The sequence below is a fragment of the Pleurodeles waltl genome, chromosome 11 (assembly GCF_031143425.1).
Source record: "Pleurodeles waltl isolate 20211129_DDA chromosome 11, aPleWal1.hap1.20221129, whole genome shotgun sequence".
Classification (NCBI taxonomy): domain Eukaryota; kingdom Metazoa; phylum Chordata; class Amphibia; order Caudata; family Salamandridae; genus Pleurodeles; species Pleurodeles waltl.
In genome coordinates this window covers 374,050,207-374,072,708 of record NC_090450.1, presented here as the reverse complement: position 1 = coordinate 374,072,708, position 22,502 = coordinate 374,050,207, and the positions used below count along the sequence as shown (strand labels likewise).

The 22,502-nt window shown below is 45.8% G+C and overlaps 1 protein-coding gene across 4 annotated transcripts in view; it reads right to left on the bottom strand.

The window, feature by feature from the left end:
* Nucleotides 1–22,502, bottom strand: part of SAP130 (Sin3A associated protein 130) — a 1,096,728-nt gene that overhangs the window by 66,743 nt on the left and 1,007,483 nt on the right. For all 4 annotated transcript variants that reach the window (XM_069213674.1, XM_069213675.1, XM_069213676.1 and 1 more), the window contains exon 20: nt 3,858–3,971. In XM_069213674.1, coding sequence (XP_069069775.1) covers nt 3,858–3,971 — 114 coding nt within the window. The remainder of the gene's footprint in view (nt 1–3,857; nt 3,972–22,502) is intronic.

Below are 22,502 nucleotides of genomic sequence, written 5' to 3'. Positions count from 1 at the left end.
TGCGGCCCTAGTAGGTGAGCGAGGCATCCTTGGTGATGGTCGCTCGCTGGACTGGGTCTAGGAAGGGCAGCCCATGCAACAGATTGTTTGTGTTCCACCACTGTAGAAAGAAATGTGTGCGGCCCCAAAACAACACTAAATCCTCTGGATGACCCTCCGCTTGAGACCATTGTGCCACTAGGCACTCTTGCACTGGGTGCATTTGCAGTCTGGCTTCAGGAAATTTGGCTACGCAAGACGTCATCATTCCTATCAAGAGCATCACAGTTCTGTTATTTGGTGATCTGGCTGAAAAAGTGGTAGCAGGTTTTGAAAATGCTTGCATTCTTGCTGGACTGGACTAAGCTTTCCTCCACCTCTGAGTCTAGGATGGCCATGAGAATGGGCTCTAGTTTAAGGGGCTGGTGGTGGGATTTTGTCAAATTGATTGTAAAGCCTAGACCGTGCAAGGTCTGAATGGTGGTCTCTGTGTGCATGAAGCATATTTGCTGCATAAGCCAGTCGACCAGGTAAGGAAACACATGGATGCCGCTCCTCCTGAGGTGGGATGCCACCTGGGCCAGACATTTGGTAAACACCCTTGGGGCTGTGGTAACCCCGAAGTGAAGTATATGCTGAACTGGTAATGTTGTCCACTCACCATAAATCACAGGTATCTTTGCTATACTCGATGGACAGGTATGTAAAAGTAGTCATCCCTCAAATTAGGGGCGGTAATGAAGTTTCCTTGCTGCAGTAGTGGTATGACACCTTATGGGGTCACCATATCAAAGCGCTGCAACAGTATTTATTTGTTGAGAGGCTTGAGACTGAGGATGGGTTTGAGGGAACCCTCCTTATTGGAGATAAGTACAGGGACTAACCCCCTTTCTGCTGTTTTGCGGCAGAATCGATTCTATGGCTTCCTTGGCTAGGAGGGTCTGTATCCCCACCTGAAGGAGGCACAAATGTTCTGGGGACAGTTTGTGCTGGCAGGTTGGGGGGAGGGGGATTTCAGTGGTGTATGTTTTAATTCTATAAGGTACCTCTCTTTTCCGATGTCTAGGCTCAATTGGTCCGAAGTGATTTCAGTTCAAGGGGACAGAAATCCCTGCATCCTTTCCTGGCAGGTGTTGTGTGGTTTTGGGGGAAGAGGGAGGAAAAGAGTCCCTGTTTTGGAGGGGAAGCCTGTTTGGGGGCTGTGCCCTTCCCTTTGCTTTTGCTACTGTTACCCATGTATCCACTTCTACAATAGCCTTGTGAAGGTGACTGCTACGTGGGTCTTCAAAAGGTGGAAGAGGTTTCAAGGATGGGGTTTTTGGCTGCACCACTGTATTAGGAGCAGCAAAAGGAGCCATGAGGAACAGGTCTTTGTAGGGGGCCCATAGTTTTGACTGTGTCAGTATCTTTTTTTATCTTTTCCAGCATCTTGTTGACCTAAGGGCTGAAGAGGTGCTGCCCATCAATTGGTATAATTAGAAGGTGTTGCTGGACCTGTGGCTTAAAGACAGAGAGAAGCTACCAAATGTGGCAGCGCAACATGATGCTGGTGTTTATGCCACGAGCAGCTGTGTCTGTGGCTTTCAGTGTCCAGCAGTTGTTGGCTTTGGAGATGATCTTGTCCTCCGCCAACACCTCTTGACCCTTTTGCAATACTCTTCTGGGAGATGCTACACAAGGCTTACCTTCTGATCCCACTGGACACCTTCATTCTGGGAGAGTATGCGTATACAGTTAGCGATATGCCAATGAGTAGCAGACTGCAATGCTACCTTTTTGCCGCTGCCATCAATTTTCTTACTCTCCCGATCAGGAGGGGGTGCATCCCCTGTGTGTTAGCTCACTTTTGAGCTTTATGCACGACTACGGTGTCAGAAGGTATCTGCCCCTGAATGTATGGTGTGTCAATGGGAGAAGCCTTGGACTTCGTGTCAACCATCTGTGTAATAACCCTCACTTTAAATGGCTCTTCAAAAATTGCAGTGGCTCGTCCAAGGACTCCCTTGAGCATAGGGAGGTACGGCAGGGAATGATGGTTGGAGGAGAGGGTCTCCCCTTAGGAAATCATCCTCCTTTTGTTGCATGTGCACCTCTACCTCGTGAAAGGTGGGAGCTCCATGCAGGACCTCATTGTACAAGGTGATGTCATCTGGAGGGGAGGGCTTTGTGGGGTTCACATTTGTGTCTGCTTGAGGGTCTCTATCATAATCATCTGAGGGGTCTGGACCCTGTGGTCAATACGTACAGCCATAAGGGTAGACGTGGGCTGTCCATAAACCCCACCCGCCCCCTACCTCCTAATGTGAGGAACCCTGTGCTGAGGAGAATCCACAGGCAGCAAAGGGGAGGAAGGGGACAGTGAGGAAAGGGGAGGAGGGAGTGGAGGAGGAGGACCAGTAGGCAGCAGTGGAGAGGCAGCCCTGTAATTTCTCTTAGACTTTTAAGGTGTGGGTGCCGCTGGAGGACTAAGCGCTGCCACAAAAGTCAACTTCCTCTTGTGAGGAACTTCGTTTTTTGGCACCTGCGGAGGCTTCACCAGGATACGACCAGAGGCCACTGAATACAGATCTGTTGCTGCTTGGTGTTGAGGTGTTCTTGCACCTGCTGAAGGATTGGTTATTCAGAATCCTCAGAAGTGGTGCAAGACACAGCTGCAGATGGCAGTTCGGATGGAACCAAAGAGGTACTTCGCCCAGATGGCCCAGAGGTCATTCTCACCACCAAAATCTTTGGATTGGGATGTCTCTGCTCCAAATGCTTTAGAATGAGATGTCTCCGCTTTGAAAGCTTTGGGTCCACCTGTCTCGATTCAGATAGTGGCAGAGCTGGCATCTTCAGATCCGGCGCCAAAGCGGAAGTCGACACTTGAGGCTTCAAGGAGGACTTCGGCTCAGAGTGCGATACAGGGGTTCAGGTCCAGCTAGGAATAGCAATGTTGACCATGGCTGGAAGGCCGTGTTGCACCAGAGGCCTCAGAGGTAGCCTAGGAGATTGAGGATCGGGCCTCTCTTTGATGAGTAGGGGAGGTGATGATACTCACTGTAGTCTTCAGCGGAGGCTCTTCTGCTTTGATGTCTGCCTCAGAATCAAGGATTTCTGTTGCGAAAGCTGCATCGATTTTGATGGCTGTAGTGCCCAATTGTTCGACATCTGACTCCCCCCCCCCCCCCCCCCCCCCTCTCTCTCTCTCTGAAGAAGTCTGGGGTGTCAACCACCTCCCTTCTGTGCACCATGGAAGTTTAAGTGATGTGGCGAACTCTTTGGTTCCAAAGGGTCTTTTTATTCCTGAATGTAAGAGATGCTACACAGGAGTCTTAAACTTTGTTCTGGGAACTAACACAGATTACAGACTTCGTGGAGGTCTGTCCCTGGATACTTGGTGTGGCAAGTAGGGCAGACCTGAAATGGAATCCTTTCCAGTATAGAGACATCCTTGACCCAGTGATGGTATTCCAAGATGTCTGCCGAAATGGAATAGAACGGTGGAGACCAACGAGAAAGCGTAATTGTTTCCACAACTGTCAAGGAACAGCTCCAGAGGCCTGGTGAGAACACTGGCATTACCACTAAAAGGTGGCATCACTAGAGCCAGTGGCTCGAAAAGACTTTCTCCTGAGAAAAACAAGTTGTATACATCAGAGCCTAACACTAGATGGCGGACGTAAGGACTGCATGTGCATCAATAGCCAAACATGCCACAAACATTTTGTTATCTATTCAGTAAATATATTTCCGTTGTGTCTGACTGTTTTACAAATCTCAATTTAAGTCTGTATCCTGACACTGGACGAAATCATGTTCACCCTCGACCATTTTGCTTGAGAAAAAGACAACATGCTGTATATCATTGAAGGGCTAGGGTACAGATTTGCTATTACCTGTATTAGTTCATTGATCCTGTGCAAGTCATCATCGCTGGCAGCCTTTTTCTTTGGGATTATTCCCTCTTGCAGCAAAGTCAGTCTATCAAACACATCCTGTTCCAGTTCAGTCTGAAAATATTCAGTTAAGGAAAACATTAGAAAACCACCTACCACTCAGGTCAAATCATGGTTAGTATTTAATTTAAAAATAGTAAAATATCTCAAATGCACCTATCTGAACTAGTTTAGAGATCTACTGCAAATTTCTATTTTGGGAAAGCATACATGCCAAGATTTTAGAAAAGGCAAGTGTGAGATTTAAAAAAATTAATCAAGAGACTGTCTCTCTCCCATTGACTTCTATTAAGGGAGAGCCAATTTCAGGGAGACAACCAAAATAAAGCCATTTTTTCTTAACAAAATTGAGCCTCACGCCTGAATCGGGTTTAATGACATGCTTGGGAAAGGCATGTGGAAATGGAGGCTATAGATCCTCACATGTTCTTACCTGTGTGACGTTAAGTGGTTCGGTATAACTCTCAATCCTAGTTTGGTTTCATAATAATCCAATGAGTATATTTTTTGCAAAACAACGCACAGTAAGGGTATTGAGTGCGCAACCAGCATGGTTATGACAATGGGGTGAACCAAGGGCACAACACTTCGATAGATAGTATTGGGGCTTCTGCAGAGGCTGGCCACAGGCTTAGCCCTGAACTCGGAGGTCCTTGTGTTTAACTAAAGGCCATATCCAACAGGCTTGGGGGTCACATTTCTGTATATTCTAGAGGAGCTTCCGCAGTTTCACCCCTGACATGTCTTATATACATCTTGTCAATGCGTACTTACTGCTTAAGTAATATATTTTCTGATGCATTCTTGCGTTATGTGTGTACATTAGGAAGTGATATGCTGTATGAACCGTTTAGCAGAAGAACCTCGTATAAATCAAATGCTATTCTTTTACTTAAAACCTGAGGTACATTAGGAATCTAGGCCTAACGTTTGGCGTATATATGGATAGCGCCTATAATTATTTCTCATGTATACCCTGCCACAATGACTTGTTTCCATTGTACACCACCTGAGAACTAGTGTTTCACTCTTTTCACATTGTTCTTGGAGAGACTATTATGAAAACAGGGTCTTTGCTAGTGAACATGGAGGGAAGACACGGAGGTTGGTCTCAAGGCGTTATGTGGATAAGCAGCCAGCCCATAGAACAGTAGCCAGCCCATAGAACGATTCAGACTAGAAGGCGGTAACTAACAAAGCATATGGGAAAAGTTCTATGATTCTCTAGGCAGATTAGAAAATAGCCAGTCAATTCAGACAAACATTTAAATATTGTTGTTTCTGTATTTTTGACAATGTTAGCATTTTATTTGAATAATTCCCATAGTTCTACCTACACACGCTAGAATAGTGTATAATAAATATATCATGAGTCCTTACAAGGTGTGCACCTATGTTAGAGGGGCAAACCATAACATGGTGCTATAGCTAATTCCTTAAAACTTTATCAGTGGACGGTCCGATGCTTCTCTTCATTGGATCGCAGTACACAAATCTAGGGGCTATGGGAAATCTACCTTATGTACTTCCACAAATATTGGAGTACGTGATAGATGGGGATGAGGGATAGAACAAGGCACAAGGTATGGCCGTATGCAGGTGATTAATTATGGATGGAGCCCCAGGGAACAGATGATGTGTCTCGATGCCATGGTCGAAGTCTACACACTGCTAGTATGAGAGCTGGCACAGGGCTTAGCTAAAGGTGGTCGTGCTCAGGTTGTTTTTTGAAGGGTGAAGCAGGACCCACCAAGAGCCGGCTGCAAAGTTGGAATGAAGAAGGAAGGTAATGAGGCAGGATATGGCTACAACACATGCATCTAGAGTCTGCTGTGAAATGCCTAAGGCTGAGCGCAGCTGGCTTGGTTGCAGTATGTATGCAGATATCACTGGAAACCTTTTGTTACCTCTGAATTATAGGTATCTGTAATTTTAAATAAATATTTATAAAAACCTCAGAGATTCCATTAAAAGGTATGGAAACAGTGATTTTACGGTCACAATATAAAACCCAAATAACAAAGAAATCCCACCGTTATGTGAAGATGCAGTAAGTAAAGCTCCTGAGCAGCTCATGACCACATGCGAGGACTGACTGAAGATATATCAAATGACATTAAGGATAATGTGTGATGTTGTGTCTGTACACAAGAATGGAACACAAGAAATGTTTAAATGCCACAAGTTTTACATCCACAGAACTAAGCTATGTGGGTAGATCATGTTTTTTGCCTGCCTTATGTCCATGGACGCAACAGGAAACAAACTTTGGAAGACCTGCACTAAATAGGGGAAGCTTTTGGGGGCTGAGAAGCCGATATCCCTTCGGTAGATGGGATGGTGGTGGTTGCAAGATAGACTTTTCCAACAACAGAGGCAGCTGAGGCACTGCCATTGGAAACTCTGTGGTTGCCCCAGATCTAAAAGAGGAGGGGAGCACTGTGAGTATGGGGAACTGTGAGTATGGGGGACTTGGTTGCCTGACAGAATTTCAAAGCTAAAATATCATGGGAGCAGAACATTGTGTCAAAAATATTGAGAACCAAAATATTGAGAAGGTAAGTGCAAAAAGTGAAGCGTAGATTTACTATTTTTACCGCCAGATTTACATACCTTGAAAATATCTATCATCACAGTGCATATATGTGCACTTAAGTATAGTAAAACTTTGTTTACCCATAGAAAGCTACCTTCACAATATTTTTGTCCTCGATATTCTTGACACATTGTTATGTCCACACAATATTTTAACTCAATATTTTGTCCAAACCCCGGGGAAGCATGAGAATGGGGGACTGTGTTACCATTAATATCTTGTAAAAGTCTGAACAAACTCCCAGATTGCCACCCTGTATAAGGTGGAAATCAGAATACTTATCAGAAAAGCTGCTTCTTGCAGAATACAGCTTCTTGCAAAAGGTCCCACTGATTAGCCTACATAGGGCAGTGGGCATGTAATAGCAGAGGGATGCAGGAGATGAAAAGATGCAGACCAGAAGATGCCTCAACCTCAGTCTTACCGAAAATCCAGGATAGAGGCTTAAACATCGGAATCATAGCCTGAATATCCTGGACTTGCCACTAAAGAGGACAGGTGTGGAATTGCACTGTGTCCAGCATGTCTCTGATGTAAGAGAGCCCCTCAGAGGTAGTCAGGTATGACTACAGCATGTTGACAGTGAGCCCCAGCAAATGCAGGAGGTCCACTGTAGTCTGGAGGTGGGTGACAACAGCCTGGTTTAAGCCTGTCTGCAACAGCTAGTGGTCAAGGTAGGGGAAGAATGGAACCCTCTGACCTCTGCAGATGGGCTGCAAACACTATTTTCACTCTTGTGAACACCTGAGGAGCATTGATAAGGTTAAAGGACACCACAGCAAACAAAGTGCTTGTGGCCCAACATGAACCGCAGATAACATCTGCAGGCCAGCAGGACTGGTATTTGGAAATGTGTCCTGAAAATACAATGCTACAATCCAATCTCTTGGGTTCCAGGCAGACACAATGTGAGCATTTTGCATTTTTCCTTTCTCAAGGAGCAGTTGAAAGGGTGCAAGTCTAGTATGGGGTGGAGGCCACTGTCCTGCATCGTCACCAGAAGGAGACAGGAATAGGAACCACAACCTACTTTTTAAGTGAGCACTCTCTAAATGCCTCCTTTGGCAAAAGAGCCTGCATTTCCCAACACAGTAGGCCAAGGTGGTTCTCCGTCAGCATATCTAAATAAGGTGGATGGGTTGTGGGGTTTTCGTGAATATAAAGGCATAAATCCACAGACCAATTTGGGGCATCTATTTGTCCAAAGTTATGGACTGCTATTGGGGCAGGGGGTGTCTGATCCTATTTGCCTGTGATGTTGTGAGCACATATGGTAGAGGTCTCCAGGCTGCAGCAGCTTGAAGGGGTGGCAGACTGGTCAGATCTTTGGCTGTGGATTCCTTCAGGCTTGTGGGAGCTGCGGCCATGAAAGAACTCTGGAGCCTGCTGGCAGTGGTGGCTAGGCGGAACAAGACATGAATGGTAGTCCCTACGGTAGACACGGAAGGAGTGGAAGGAAGAATGGGGCTGGTGTGGGGCCATGGAGAGTCCTGATGACTGGACGGGCTTCTACTGTCTTTGAAGCACTCCAGTCCTGAATCTGCCTTGTCACCAAACATGCAAGTGTCAAAGAAGGGCATGACTGGACATCCCCCAAGAAGCTAGTAGACCTCAGCCAGGCATGGCGGAGGAGCGTCACTGACAAAGTAATTGCGTTACCCAGCACCTTGGTCCTATTCAGTCCGCAGCGTAGAGTGAATTTTCTGCATCCCTGCCATTGGCAATAGCCAGGGGCCAGATGGCTTGGCCTTCTCCGAGACCATGGACATCACTTGCACAAACAAGTCCCACAATTAATGAAAATACCAGCCCATGAACCACACACTGTTCAAGAGCTCCACTAGCAGTTCAAGGCTAGTGGGAGAGAAAATCCTCTTACAAAGGGGACTAATTCTCTTGGAATCCCTACGAGGTATTGTGATAGTGAATGTGGCAGGGTTAACCTTTGACGTGGTGGTCTGTATGACTAGGCTCTCAAGGGTGGGGTGCTGGATGAGGAAAGCTGGATTCCTAGGAGCAGGGCTGTGGCGGCAGGAAATCGTCCTGTGCACTGGAGCATCTGTGCAGAGCTTGACCCAGGTTCCAAATAGGGCAACAATGTGGGTTTCATTAAAGGGGAGAGGAGGTTCCATGGAGGCTACCCCCAGGTTGAAGCACCTCAGTCAAGATGTTGGTGCTGACTGCCACCAAGGGCAGCGTAAGGTCCAGGACCACAGCTGCCTTCCTCACCACCATGGAAAACTAAGCCTTTTCCTCAGTAGCCACACAAGGAGGAGAAACCAGGCCAGTGTCTGGCGAGGTGTCCAGACCACTGCAATAAGACAGTTCCTCATATCAGTTATCCTTGGCTAAGGGCTCTTCAAAGGGGTCAGGATAACCATAAGGATCCTCAGATGGGCCCCAATCGTATTCTCTCTAGGGCTTGTCAAAAAACTGAGCACTGTCTCCATCCAGGAGGGTCTTGATACACAATGCTTGCTGCTGCTCTTAATCAGCTACTGAAGCTCTAGTAAGACATGTTTGCCCACTCTATGAAGATGAGCGGCCACCACTGACAGGCACTTGGTAAATACCCAGGGAAACTTAGTGACACCGAAAGGTAAAAATGAGAATTGGTAGTGTTGTCCACAGCGAGTAGACTGTTGCTCCATCGGTGTGGGTGTATGAGACTCTTCCTACAGGAGGCTAAGGTGGGCTTGGCTGAGGATCTGTCAGCAAGGTGGGGGTGTGGTGTGAAATTCAAAGCAGTGGCCCTGCTAAACGACTTCTAGAACCCATTGGGGTCAGGTGATTTTCTCCCGCAAGGGTTGAAATACTTTACTCTCTCCCTGATAGGTGTTGGGTGATCACTGGGTGAATGGTAAGAGAACATTTACGAGGGTGCTTGGAAGCAGAAGCCTCTTTGTCAGAGATATTTCAGACCATGATACATGTTCCTTAAATGTCTCAGATATGTGTGTACTAACCTGTGAGGAGAGACTGGTGGAAGATGAGAGAAGTATAGGTGTGGTGGTAGTGATTGCCTAGGTGTGGGAGGTTATGGTGGAGGCATGGTGAGACTGGACAACCAAAGGAGCCCTAGCAAAAATGCACAAACCAGTCCAGCTCCCTTAAATACTTTGCATAATCTCCAACCAACTGTTCTATTTCTCTTCTCTCTCTTATCCCTCTCCGGTCGCTTTCTCTTACCTTTTCCCTTCTCCCACCCATTTCTCCCTCAAAATTGACATCTGCTCCAAAGGGGGACGTTCTATGTGCCTTTTGGGGGGGGGGGTTGTGATTGTCAAGGCTCAACACCCCTCAATGGGAGCTTTCTCTGCAGCTGTCTCTTGATGTAGACAGGATTCTGAGGGGGGTGGCAGGCCAGAAGCTTGGATTTTCTTTCTGCCCTGCTTGAGGCTTTACGCCAGACTCCCACTGGAGTTTTGCAATGCCTCGTATTGGAGCACTTAAGGGAGCAGGGTTTAGGCCCCTGGATCTGCATCAAAATAATACTCATGCCACTCTCTATGTTCTTGGTTCAGGCTCTGTTGCTGTTGATGCTGAGGGAGTCTCATCTTGATCCTTCTCAGAGGAGCTCGAGAAAGGATCAGGGTTAGGCGTTGGTTTGGCCACTGTGATCCCAGAGAGAGAAAACTTCTTTCTCTATTGCTCTTTCTTTTTAATGTCGCAGGGCATGATCAACTACATGCTTCTGAAGAACACTTATTGAATGCTTTCAATCTTCCCCAATAAAGCTGGGGGCCCTTCTTCATGGGATAACCAAACAAGGCATCTTGAACACTGAGAGAAAAACATTTAGAACACTATTCAGCATCCATTTATCTTTTGCAATGTTTACCATTAGGAGAGATGATTGGAAATGATTAACAAGTTACTTACCTTTGGTAACACCTTATCTGGTAGAAACTATCTAGCCACAGATCCCTTACCTCAGAATGTTCCCCAGGTGTCAGACTGGCTCTGGAAACGTTTGGTGAGCAGTACCCTACTTGTTGGTGAGTGGCACTGTGCTGCTGCTTGTGGCATTATCGGCACCGGAAGTGACATGCACAGTGCCCATAAAGGCACCACCCCAGTGCCCTGACATCAGATTCATTTGCGCTTTTCACACCAGAAACAGAGCCACGAGGAGCACTGATGACTGGTGTGCAAATCAAGAGCCCTTATAGGGATTAATCCTTAACTCTACCAATCTGTTCCGAGAGCGGGAAGGACGGGTGGGTCAGCGAGGAATCAGAGGCTAGATAGTCTCTACTTGGTAAGGCATTCCCAAAGGTAAGTTACTTGTTCATCTGAGGAAGACTTCCAGTCACCGATTTCTTAACTTAGGACAGATACCTAAGCAGTACCTACCCAGAGGTGGGGCTGCAATACAGGTTATACTAAGAAGATCTGTAGGACAGAACAGGCCAAGTGACTGTCAGGTCAGATCTGACTGTCTAGGCAATAGTGCTTCACAAATGTGCCCATATCGTTGCATGACTGATAAACAGGACAGGAACTCTGCAAGCTGACGCAGTTGGTCGCAGTTTTGGCTCTGGTGGAGTGTAAGCGCAAACCCTCAAGGGTTTTCTTTTTTCCAACGGCACACCAGATTTTAATGCAGAGAACTATCTATCACGAGCTGGTTCACTTCTGCACCGCATTCCCTTTTTTGGCTCCAAAGAGTTGATTGTCCTCCCGGAACTCACCAGTGTGAGATCAAGGTAGGTCCAGTCAGTAGAGTCTCTCCTCTTCTTAAGAGGGATGATGCGGAACATAAAAGGTAGGCAGAGAGATGGACTGGCCTTCATGAAAATGAATAACTGCCTTCGGTAAGAAGGAAGCTCTAGTTCAAAGAACCAGTTTGTCAAGGTAGAAGGTATAGTATGGAGAATGTGTGGTGAGAACCTGTAGCACATTAATCCTCCAGGCAGATGTTACTGCCTCTAGAAGGCTCTTTTGATGGTCAAACCTGAGTGGACAGTTGTGGAGCAGCTCAAAGGGAGTGCACATCAGGAAAGTGAGCATCAGGTTGAAGTCCCCCTGGGGCATAATAAAAGGCACTGGTGGGAACGTCCTGGAGACCTTTCAAGAGCCTATGTACAATAGAAGACTTAAAAAGCGATGGCTTACCTGGAAACCACAGAAATGCTGAAATCCGAGCCCTGCTGGGTAAAGGTAAGAATAAACAAGAGAATCGGGGAATGGGGTACGGATAGAGGGCCAACATGCTTATCTGCACACCATGCCACAAACTTGCTCCAACGGTAGGCCTATACTGTCTTGGTGGTGGGGTGCCTGGCTGCCATGACAACATTGCAGACTTCAGGCGGAAGGTTGAAAGCAGTCTACTGTTGATACAATCTCCATGCATGAAGGTGAAGCATTTTCAGGTTTGGGTGCACAACCATGCCCTGCTACCGTGACAGAAGATTTGTCCTAAGAGGCAGCCTGAACAGAGTACCAATGCTCATGCGCCACAGCTCGAGATACCAGACTCTCTGTTCCCAATCGAAAGCTACAAGAATGACGACAGGAATGGCAGGAGTGGTACTGGCATAAAGGAGGCTGAAGTTCCACTCAAGCTGAAAAGCATCTCAGAGCGAGAGCTGCCTTGGAAACTTCGGGCAACAAACTTGCCATGCCATTAGTTTGGACCCAGTCATGTACAACTCAGTCTTGACCCTGTTCATCATGGGAAAAGTCCAGCCAGAACTGCCAGGCCAGGTCCTCACTGAACAAGAAACAAGCATCCTGGACCGGTTTCAGGGAGGCAACCTTCATCAGCAGACTAGCTTGAATCTGGTGGCATAGCAAGCATGGGACCCACTTCTGGGCATATCCTTCCAGTTAGGGCGACAAATGCAAAAACAACAGATGAACGGAATGCAGAACAAATCAAACATTCACCCCAGTCACAGATCTGGGTTTAATCCATCAGTTTTTTTGCTTGCCATGCCATTCCAGTTCGGACCCATCCATGTGGAAATCAGCCTTGACCCTGTTCATCATGGGAACACTCCAGCCCGAACTGGGGTGGCATTGTGAGCAAAAGAATTGATGGATTAAACCCAGATCTGTGACTGGGGTGAATGTTTGATTGGTTCCGCATTCCGTCCATCATTTGTGTTTGTTTGCCTTGGAAATCTCAGCACGCAAATCTGCTGACTAGGCGTTCTGGGTGGATTCTATCAGATCTAACCAAGGATCTCCCCACTCTTGGAAGAGACCTGGCACCACCTCCATGAGGAGACACCATTCTTGATCTGCTAGGCAGCAACAGAGGAGTTCATCTGCTCTGGATTTGCCGCTCGGGAGGATATGCCAGAAACTGCATAGTGTCCAGAACAGCTCTGATGAAAGTGACTGAGAGGGAGTCAAGTGTGCCTTTTGCACAATGAAAGTAAAGGTTGAAAGTGTATCATAGTCTGGAGGTGGGAGATGACTGCTGCAAGCCCACCTTCAACAGCCAAACGTCTGAAATCCTTGACGTCTGGCGGTGTGCTGTAACCACTGCCAGCACTGTGGTGAACTCCTGAGGGACACTGGTAAGACCAAATGGAAGCAAGGTAAACAAAGCGGTCTTAACCGCCTGGGAACCACAGGTAACGTCTGTGTGCAGACAGAACAGTGATGTGGACCTAAGAATCCTGCAATTTCAATGCTACCATCCAGTCTCCCGGGTCCAGGGCAGAAAGGAATTGTGTGAGCGTGAGCATGGCTGTAGCTCTGCCGTCCTTATAGTACTTCAGTGCCGAGTATGCCTTCTCACTAAACAGATGGAAGCTTTCAAAGGGCATGTCTATGAGTAAAGCCTGGACATCCCCCGAAAAGACAGTGGTTTTCAACCAGGTATGGTGCCTAAGGGCCACTGTTGAAGAAATTGTGAATCTGTCATGTCCAGCCCACATCTTATACTGAACGTGGCAGCATCATTCCATTCAGCAATTGCTTGAGAGTGCGGCTAGGTCCTCCCAGATCGTATGGGATTACTGGACCTAGAGGCATGTGGTGTTCACTGGCTGCAGTGCCAGGCTGGCAGAAGAGAACATTGTCTTCCTGTGGGTATCCAGCCTTTTAGATTCCCTTTCAGGTAAAGTGGTAGGGTATGTGCTGCTGTTGTGGAGGCCTGGACCACCAAGCTCTCGTAGTGGGGTGTGGAAACTGGGTTCTCCTGGGTTGGAGTGATGGTGGCATGCAATTTTCTTGTGCACCCGAGGCCCTCAGTAGGATGTCAGAATGGACATCATTAAATGGGAATAATGGTTCTGTGGGGGCACCTCCAAGACGTTTGTCTCAACTACCACTGCGGGTAGCGTAAGGTCCAAGACCTCAGTCGCCCTTTGCACCATCATTGAAAATGAGGAACCCTCCTCCGCAGCCACAGTAGGAGAGACCAGGTCAGTGTCTAGGGAGGTGTCCAGTCCATTGGCATCCGTTTGATCCTCATACCAGTTGTCCTCTGGATGTTCTAATGTTTGATAACCATAAGTGTCCACCATACTCCTCTCCCACTCATCACCCAATCGAGGCCTGTCATAGGAATAACACAAGTACAACAAGGTGATTCAGGGAATGCTTGAATTTATCTCAGCCACTGGCAATAGCTCTGGGCCACATCCCAATCCCTTGATTTTTACCACCATGCTACCCACGTTTTGACCCAGCCATATGCAAATCAGCCTTGACCCTGTTGCTCATGGGAACAGTACAGCTGGATCAGCCAGGCCATGTCCTCTCTGAACTGAAACACAAGCAACCCACAATCCGTTTTGCCCTTGCTTTGGGGCTCGTCAGCCGTATATAGCTTGGTTCCAGTAGCACAGTGAGCCCAGGACCCATAACGCACTTAGGGCATTTAATGCAAATACAAGAAGGAAACTGGTCCTGGGTTGCGCGTGTTACGGTTCAGGGAGGACCTGGCTTGGTAGTCAGGCTGGACTGTACCCATTGGGAGGTTGGGGGGTGGGGGGGGGGGGAACTGGGATTGGATGTGGCTTGAGTAATTACAATTGTCTGAAATTGATTCAAGCATTCCATCTATCACTTTTTGTATACTTTATTAGGTCTCCCTAAGTGGGGACAGGTATACCCAGATGTGGGTCCCATGCGTACTGTGTCACAGGAACCAAGCTATACCCAACTGGTGAGCCCATAACAAGTGCAAAACCAGTCCTGGGTAGCTTGTGTTTGAGTTCAGGGAGGCCCTAGCTTAGCACTTCCGTCTGGACTGTTCTTCTTGGAGGCAGGGTCATGACTGATTTGCATATGGCTGAGTTCAAACTGAGGTGGCATGGTGTGCAAAATAACGGATTTAGGCTCAGATCTGTGATTGGGGTGAATGTTGGACATTGTTCATCATGCTGACCATCATCTGTTCTTTTTGCAATTGTCGCCGTAAGTGTGAAGGTTATGACCAGACATGGGTCCCATTCTTGCTATGCCACTGGATTCAGGTTAGTCTGGCTGATGAAGGCTGAAATCCTAAAACCGGTCCCAGGACGCTTGTTTCTGGTCCAGGAAGGACTTGGCCTGGCAGTTCAGACTGGACTGTTCCCGCAGGGATCAGGGTCAAGATTAATTTGCATATGGCTGGGTCCAAACTGGATAGGCGTGGCAAGCAAATAAACTATGGATTTAGGCCCAGATCTGTGACTGGGGGTGAACGCTTGACATTATTCAGCATTCTGTCCACCATTTGTTGTTTTTGCAGAAGGAAGATCAGCGCCCACAGAGCTGCATGTCAAACACAGCATTCGTTCCAGAACAGTAGTGGCCAGAGAGCTCCTCTGACCACTAAGGAACAGTGCCCACTTTATATAATCAAAACCACCCTGTGTTAGAGGCATAGCTCTGATGCAATATGTCATATCTAGATGGTAAAAGCTGTCTTTGAATGGGCAACACAAGCACTAGGATGTGTTGGGCTGTGTTGTTAGCTTTGAACAAAACGCACATATGTCGATAAAGGCTAAATAAAAACAAGCAGCATGTACAATGTATTCTCAGAATAATATCGTGCAAGCCTAAAATGTGTAAAAGGTCATTGCTAAAGCAATATCAGCTAAAATGTGTAAAATATAAAACTGAGCTAAAAGAAGGTCTCACAAAATGTTAATGGATGCATCTCTTGGTGGCAGCTGAGGAAAGAAAATGTTACTCAGTAAGCATCAGTTTGTGCCATGTAGTACTGTAGATTTACATGCTTAGCATAAGTCCGCAATCTGGTGTTAGTCTTGGAGGTGTGAAAGTTTTTCTTTGAAGAAGTCTTTTGAGTCACAAGGTATGGTGATGCCTCCTATTGCTTGCAGTGCGCATGTCCTCAACTCCTTTCCTAGATTGCTTTCTGCTTAGCGGGTGAAGATAGTGTGTAAAGGATGATGTATACTAATGAGATAACCATGCAAAAATAATGTAGTGTTTAATGTTGCTAATTGCAACCAGCACAGGTTTCAGGGAGATGCATGTGAATCTACAGCACTACATGCCACAAGCAGATGCTTACTGGGTAAGTAACATTTTCCGTTTGATGGAATGTGTGGCTGTAGATACACATGCTCAGCATAGATTGTAAAGCAGTTTTCCTCCCCGAGCGGTGGCTAACCTGTGTCGGATACATTTGTTTGCCAAAGTTCTGAGAACTGCTTGACTATCATTAGCTTGTTGCCGGGCCATAACATCTACTCAGTAACGTTTTATAAATGTGTGCAATGTGGTCCATGTAGCTGCTTTACATATGTCAGCTATGGGTATATTACCTAAGAATGCCATAGAAGCTCCTTTTTTGCAAGTAGAGTGTGCTTTTGAAGGAATAGGTAAAGTTAGTTTGGCTTTAGAATAACAGGTCTGGATACATTTTACAATCCAACGTGAAATAGTTCATTTAGAAATGGCTCTTCCTTTTAGTGGGTTGGAGAATGCAACAAAAAGTTGTTGTGTTTTCCTAAATGACTGGGTTTTGTCAATATAATACATAAGGGCCTTTTAACAACCAGTGTGTGTAAATCTCTTTCCGCATCTGAGTCAGGTCACCACAAATGTTTGTGCTGCCCCAGGGACGTAGGGGGCAGCGCTAGTGCAGCAGCAGAATGGCAGATGTGCACTATTTAGCACACCAGCTTCTCCCGCGCCGCAGGACGCGCGCAGAACATACCCGGATGTGCCCGTCCATGGCTGGGCTCCCCCTCTTGGCTCTTCATCAGGAACCCTTTTGGTGGGTCGCTAAAATTGTTTATTGCTCAAACTCCAGCTCTTCGTGTTCTTCCTCCCAGCCTTTGAAAGAGGTCATTTGAAATACTGATTAAACCTTGTGAGTAGGAATGGGGAAAAGGAAAGCCAGCGGGAACCAAAATGGGCAGGGAGGGATTGGGAAATTACCTAGACATTCGGCTGAGAACTGCACCATGGACCAAATAGACGAATTTATAGAGGAAGTTGAAAGTTTACTAGCCCCTAAGTCAAAAATGCCAGGGAAGAAGAGGACTGATGTTTCAACAAAGGACAAAGTCTTTTTTTTACCTCCATAAGCAGAGAGCCCCAGGTTAAGTCTCAAAGGAGGAACCACTCAGAGCCCATTACCCCTATGAATTCTGTATCTCTAACTGTATCTCTAGCTGATCACTCACAATCGAGGGTGCCTACTCAACAAATGTCTATTGCACCTACTATAGAGTGTTCTAACCGTTCTGCACCACTCAAGCCCCTAATGACCAGCAATAAAGTCCGTAAAAACAAGATTATAGAGGAGATGCCTAACCAGCCAGGCAACTTGGGGGAAGATCTTGTTGGGTCCCAGTTAAATTATCTGAGGGGTGAGATTATGACCCTAAGAGAGTATATGATAACTTTGAGTAACATGATACTTGAGAAACTGGATGGTATAACTACTATAATTGAGAACATAAGGAAAGCGTCCTCCGTGTCTGAACTTAAACGACCTGTACCACTAATCTAATCAAGTGAAATCCACTCCTTTGGAGAGCGTAAGGAAGAGAGAGCAAACATGGTGCTATTGAGCAAGAGTGGGAATCATTACTTGAAGGCACATGTAGCTCCAGCTGTAGCCACTACTAGATCAAGTGGCACTAAATACAATGGGAGGGGACGGACAAGATGTGCACAACTAAACAGAGCAGTGGATAGTTAGGAATGGAGATACCCTATGGAAACCTCCTCAGCGTCGCAATGGTGGCAGTCAGTATGACCTACATCTGATGAACATTCCAAAGTTAACCCAGGGTCATAAAGAATCCAGGGACTCACTTAAAAATACAGTAATCCACTGGATTAGGGGAACAAAGAAATGTAGATCAATCATACAAGAAGATATAATTCACGCCCAGAGATATTTAGGTGAAGGTTCAGGGTTGGATTTTATAGGTTTGAAACTAACCAACCAGATTCTAGTAAAAGGACTATTATCCCTCGAAAAAAGACCAAGAAGTTGTATCCAGTCTCAAATGAGCCCCAACTGGTCAACCCCACTTCCAAATGGAAATAGCTGCAGTAGAAATAATCAAAGTATTCCATCCTACCAACATACACATCGTTCAGATTTGGACCCAATGGACAAAATTTCAAACGTCGATTGACTAAAGGCCCAGCTCTCAAATGTAATTGATAAGAGTCTTCCATCCAACCAATGCTTAGAGAGCTGTGAATCAACCAGGCCTATACCTAGCAGTGTGGAAGTGAAGGAAATAACAAATTGGAATACTTTTAGTGCCCGCCAGGAGTGGAAGGAGAGGATAGCAACCATTATTCCTCCCAAGGATCTGGATCAGAGGTTGGACTTGGGAGGGCATTATGACTCTCCGATAAAACTTCTATCTTGGAATGTGGCAGGTCTGAGATTTAAAATAAACAACCCAGAGTGGTGTAATTTTATAGATCAGCACCAAGTCATCTTGCTGCAGAAAACATGGGCACCTTTAGCAACTTACAGACCAGGTTACTTGACTTTCCAGAAGGTTGCTCTCCCTTGTTCGTCTGGGAGAGCCTAGTGGAGTGGAGGGGTGCTGATAATCTGGCTGAGGCAAGATTTTTTCCCAAAGGTAAAAGAGTTACCTAGCCCTAACAGCGATATATTGGCTGTGGAGCTGGGTATCCGGAATCCAAGGTGGTATACCCATGTAGTGATTGTAAACATCTACATTAGACCTGGGTCACGAAGTACACAGATTGCCCTGCTGAATCTTCTTTCTGACTTTTTGACCCAGTTGCCCGGGGGAACAGGCCTACTCGTAGCAGGGGATAGCAACATGCAATTAATCGTCAAGGATGATTTCTCTCGAGCAGGAACACAGTACATAGATTTGTGGGATAGATCAGGCCCAGTCCAGGAAGCGACAAAGCAAACCGGGGGTGTGGCAGCCCTGTTAGAGAACTTAATAATTAATACAGGGCTAAGGCAAGTAAATGGGAACACCAAGTCAGATGCCCCGGCTATGCCCACGTACAAAAAAGGGACCTATGTGAGCCTCCTAGATTACATTTTTTTCGATGATACACTTTGGCAATCCCTCAGCGACATGGCAGTTATCCCTAGGGCTGACAGTGACCACCAAGCCCTCTGTGTAGTCTTCATAGCCCCCATATTTAGAAGTAGCAATCTGTCCCAATGGGTGGTGGGCAATAATGTAACGGCGACCAATGACAACAAGAACGTCAGATGGGCAGCAGTGGCAAACGACATGAAGGTCCAGGGTGCAATTTATGGCATAGTCAAAATGAGTCTATCCCACCTGACGTATACAGATTTCTCACTAGTGGATTTTATTAATCTACATTGTTGCTTGATGAATCGATTGAGGCCTTTTTTTCTGGTAGTGAGAGAAAGAGGGAAAGTTACGGGCAGATCATTGAGATGGTTTTCTAGTTCTTGCCGCCAGGTTAAATTGCAGTTGCTGAGAGCACTGCAAATAGGGAATCATCCTGAGATAAGAGCAGTGAGAAATTTATACAAAAAACTTTGAAAAATGCTAAAAATGACTGGGAAAACAACAAATGGAACACTATAGTTGATGCTCTCCATGAGGGCGACACAAAATTGTTTTGGAAAATGGTGGCAGAAAAGAAAGTCCCCCAGAAAGACAAGAGCGACCCAGCAATTCAGCCAGCAAGTTGGGTGTCACACTTTGAAAATCTCTTTAGGGTAGGCTCCAGTAGTAGTAGTAATGTACCCCTATTAACATCTATATAGATCTATACTCCCCTTAATCTACTCCCTAAAAACACAAGTTCGATAAGCTTTGGTTTGGGCCCCTTTAGCCTGAAAGAAACTTATTTGGATCTTCAATCATTGCGTAAAGGGAAGGCCCCAGGTCCAGATGGTATTCTAGGTGATTTGTATTTATCACAACCTGGAACTTGGACGTTGTACTTAAATACCCTCAGTAATGCTATCTTGAGGGGAGGTGACCTCCCTCCTACATGGTGAGGAGCAACAATAGTTCCTGTTTACAAAACAAGGGGTAAGAGAGCTACCAGCTAACTATTGGCCAATAAGTCTAATCTAGGTCAGTCAGAAGGTATTCTGTAAGCAGGTCCTGGCCAGGCTGCACTCTTGGATCAATGATCATTAGATTCTTTCAGATCTTCAGGCCGGGTTTAGGAAAGGGGTTAGAACAGACCAGGTTTTTAGATTTAAACTCCTATGCTGGAAATACTTAATGTTAAAAAGGGACCACTTATATGTCACCTATATTGATTTAAAGACTGCATTTGATTTGGTTCCACGTGACCTTCTATCAAGTGTTTTGGAATCATACAACCTCGACAGTGAACTGCTGAGGTTGATGAAATAGCTCCATAAGGGAACTTATGCACGGGTCCGATGGACACAAGGTGGTGATTTCACATCTGCAATCCCCATTGCAAGAGGGGTTAGACAGGGGTGTGTTTCGGCTCCTACCCTGTTTAGTCCCTATATTAATGGGGCAGCAGAGCAACTGATGCGGTGTAACCATGACGCTCCTAAGCTAGCAGGAGTACCTGCTCCAATCCTTATGTTTGCAGATGACACTCTATTGATGTTGAGAACTCCACTGGGTCTTCAAAATGAATTAGATGCTTTTGCTACATTTGTAAGAAGAGGGGTCTTGAAATGAACACAGACAAAAAACAAACTTATGGCTTTAAATCCATATAAGACTTTTGGGGGGGAAATGACTATTAGTGGCCTATTCATGGAACAGGTTACCCAATTTGATTACCTGGGGATTAGACTATCTGACGACCATGAATGGTTGGCTCAAATTGAAGAGAGTCACTGCCCTCATCAGCGGTCAGTGGTGATTGGAAGAAAAATCAAAAATTCTATGGGAGGGCAAAGTTCGTCAGCTATCACCGTATATAAATTTTCATTCATCATCACTTTATTTCGGTAAAACATACCATAAAAGTACAGTACATAGCAATCCAGGGAAAAGATTGTTAAAAGAGTACAAATAAGATAAATGACAAGCTCTAAAAAGAGAAATATTAAAAACAGAATAAGACAATGACATAAAAAGTTGTCCTTTTTCCATAAATATAATGCTTAAAAAACATCCAGCCCGACTAAATCATCAAACTAATGGTCTTACACTTAAATACAGCAACTGTACACTATAATGCCTGCTTCTAAAATCTGCTACCAAGTCTTATTCTTTAAAATCCCTAATCTAAAACGTCAAATTGATTCAAAACCTTTGGCCACAGGACAGACTATTTGTACAGATGGATCTGATTTAAGTACTCTCACAGCAGATAAACAGTTCCTAAAACCCATTTGTTTACATAAGGGAATAATTTTTAAAAAAAACCTGTTTGCAATATGCACGACATTGAAAAAGGACATGGAGATCAGTCTCTTCATTCTTACAGCCCATCGGACATAACTTAGACTTGTTAGTAGAATTGGGCCATTTATAAGTTAAAGAACACAGAGGAAGAGACCCTTTTCTAAATCTAATGAAGAGGGCGCAACTTCAGCTAATTGTGCAGTTTGGACTTTAAGCCAAAAAGCGTCCTTCAAGGGCTGAGAGGCATTTTTTGGAATAGAAGAGGGATCCTTCCAGTAGGACCCCAAGCCAAGATAAAATAAGGACCGTTCAACATAGGCACACCGCTTGATTTCGGTGTTAAGATTAGTGCCCACCAATTTGGACAGCCCACATCTTAAATGGAATAAGAGCGCCTGATGACCATAACGTGATTCAGAACAGTAGTGGCCTTAAAAGGGCAATCTGGTTAATTGGAAAAAGATTTAAGTCCACTCGGATAGGCAAAGAAGGGGAGCTTGAAGGAACTCTTAACAGCATCTTTAGAAACTGATTTTCCGCCCTAGCCAGGACCTCCAAATTGCAGTGGCCCCATAACTCAGCACCATACAAAGCCCTCAAAACCCCCCCCCCCCCCCGGCTTGTGATTTTTATATATTTCGAGAGCAGGAGTCAAGGCAAAACAGGGGGATCTGGTTGCAAATCTCACAATGCCACCCACCCTTTTCTTCAAGCACATTAGTGATTTCTGGAGGTGGGCATGCCAGTAGTGTGAATCTTCTAGTTTTACGCCTAGGTAATCAAAAGTGCCCACTCTTTCCAGTAAAGCGCCCTTAAACAAACAGGTCTTTTCATTTTGTGCTTTTCATCTCCAAACACCATATATTTTGTTTTTAATGAGTTAATTTCCAGACCATGATCTTTACAGAACTGCACGAACCTCGCAAGCAAACTTGAAAGGCCCATGGCTGTTCGGGAAAGTAGCAAAGTATCATCAGCGAATAAAAGACATGGAATCTTCTGCCCTCCCATGGTAGGGGCATCACTGGAACAATCCAAGAGGTAGGGAATACATGCGTTAATAAATAAGAGAAACAGGGTGGGCGCAAGTACACAACCCTGTCTCACACCGCAAACTGTGGTAATTGCTGAAGTCAGTTCACCTGCCAGTCCCCATCGTACTCTGGCACAATTGCCTGAATAAAGATCTTTGATTATATTAAGCATGGAGCTGGGGACTCC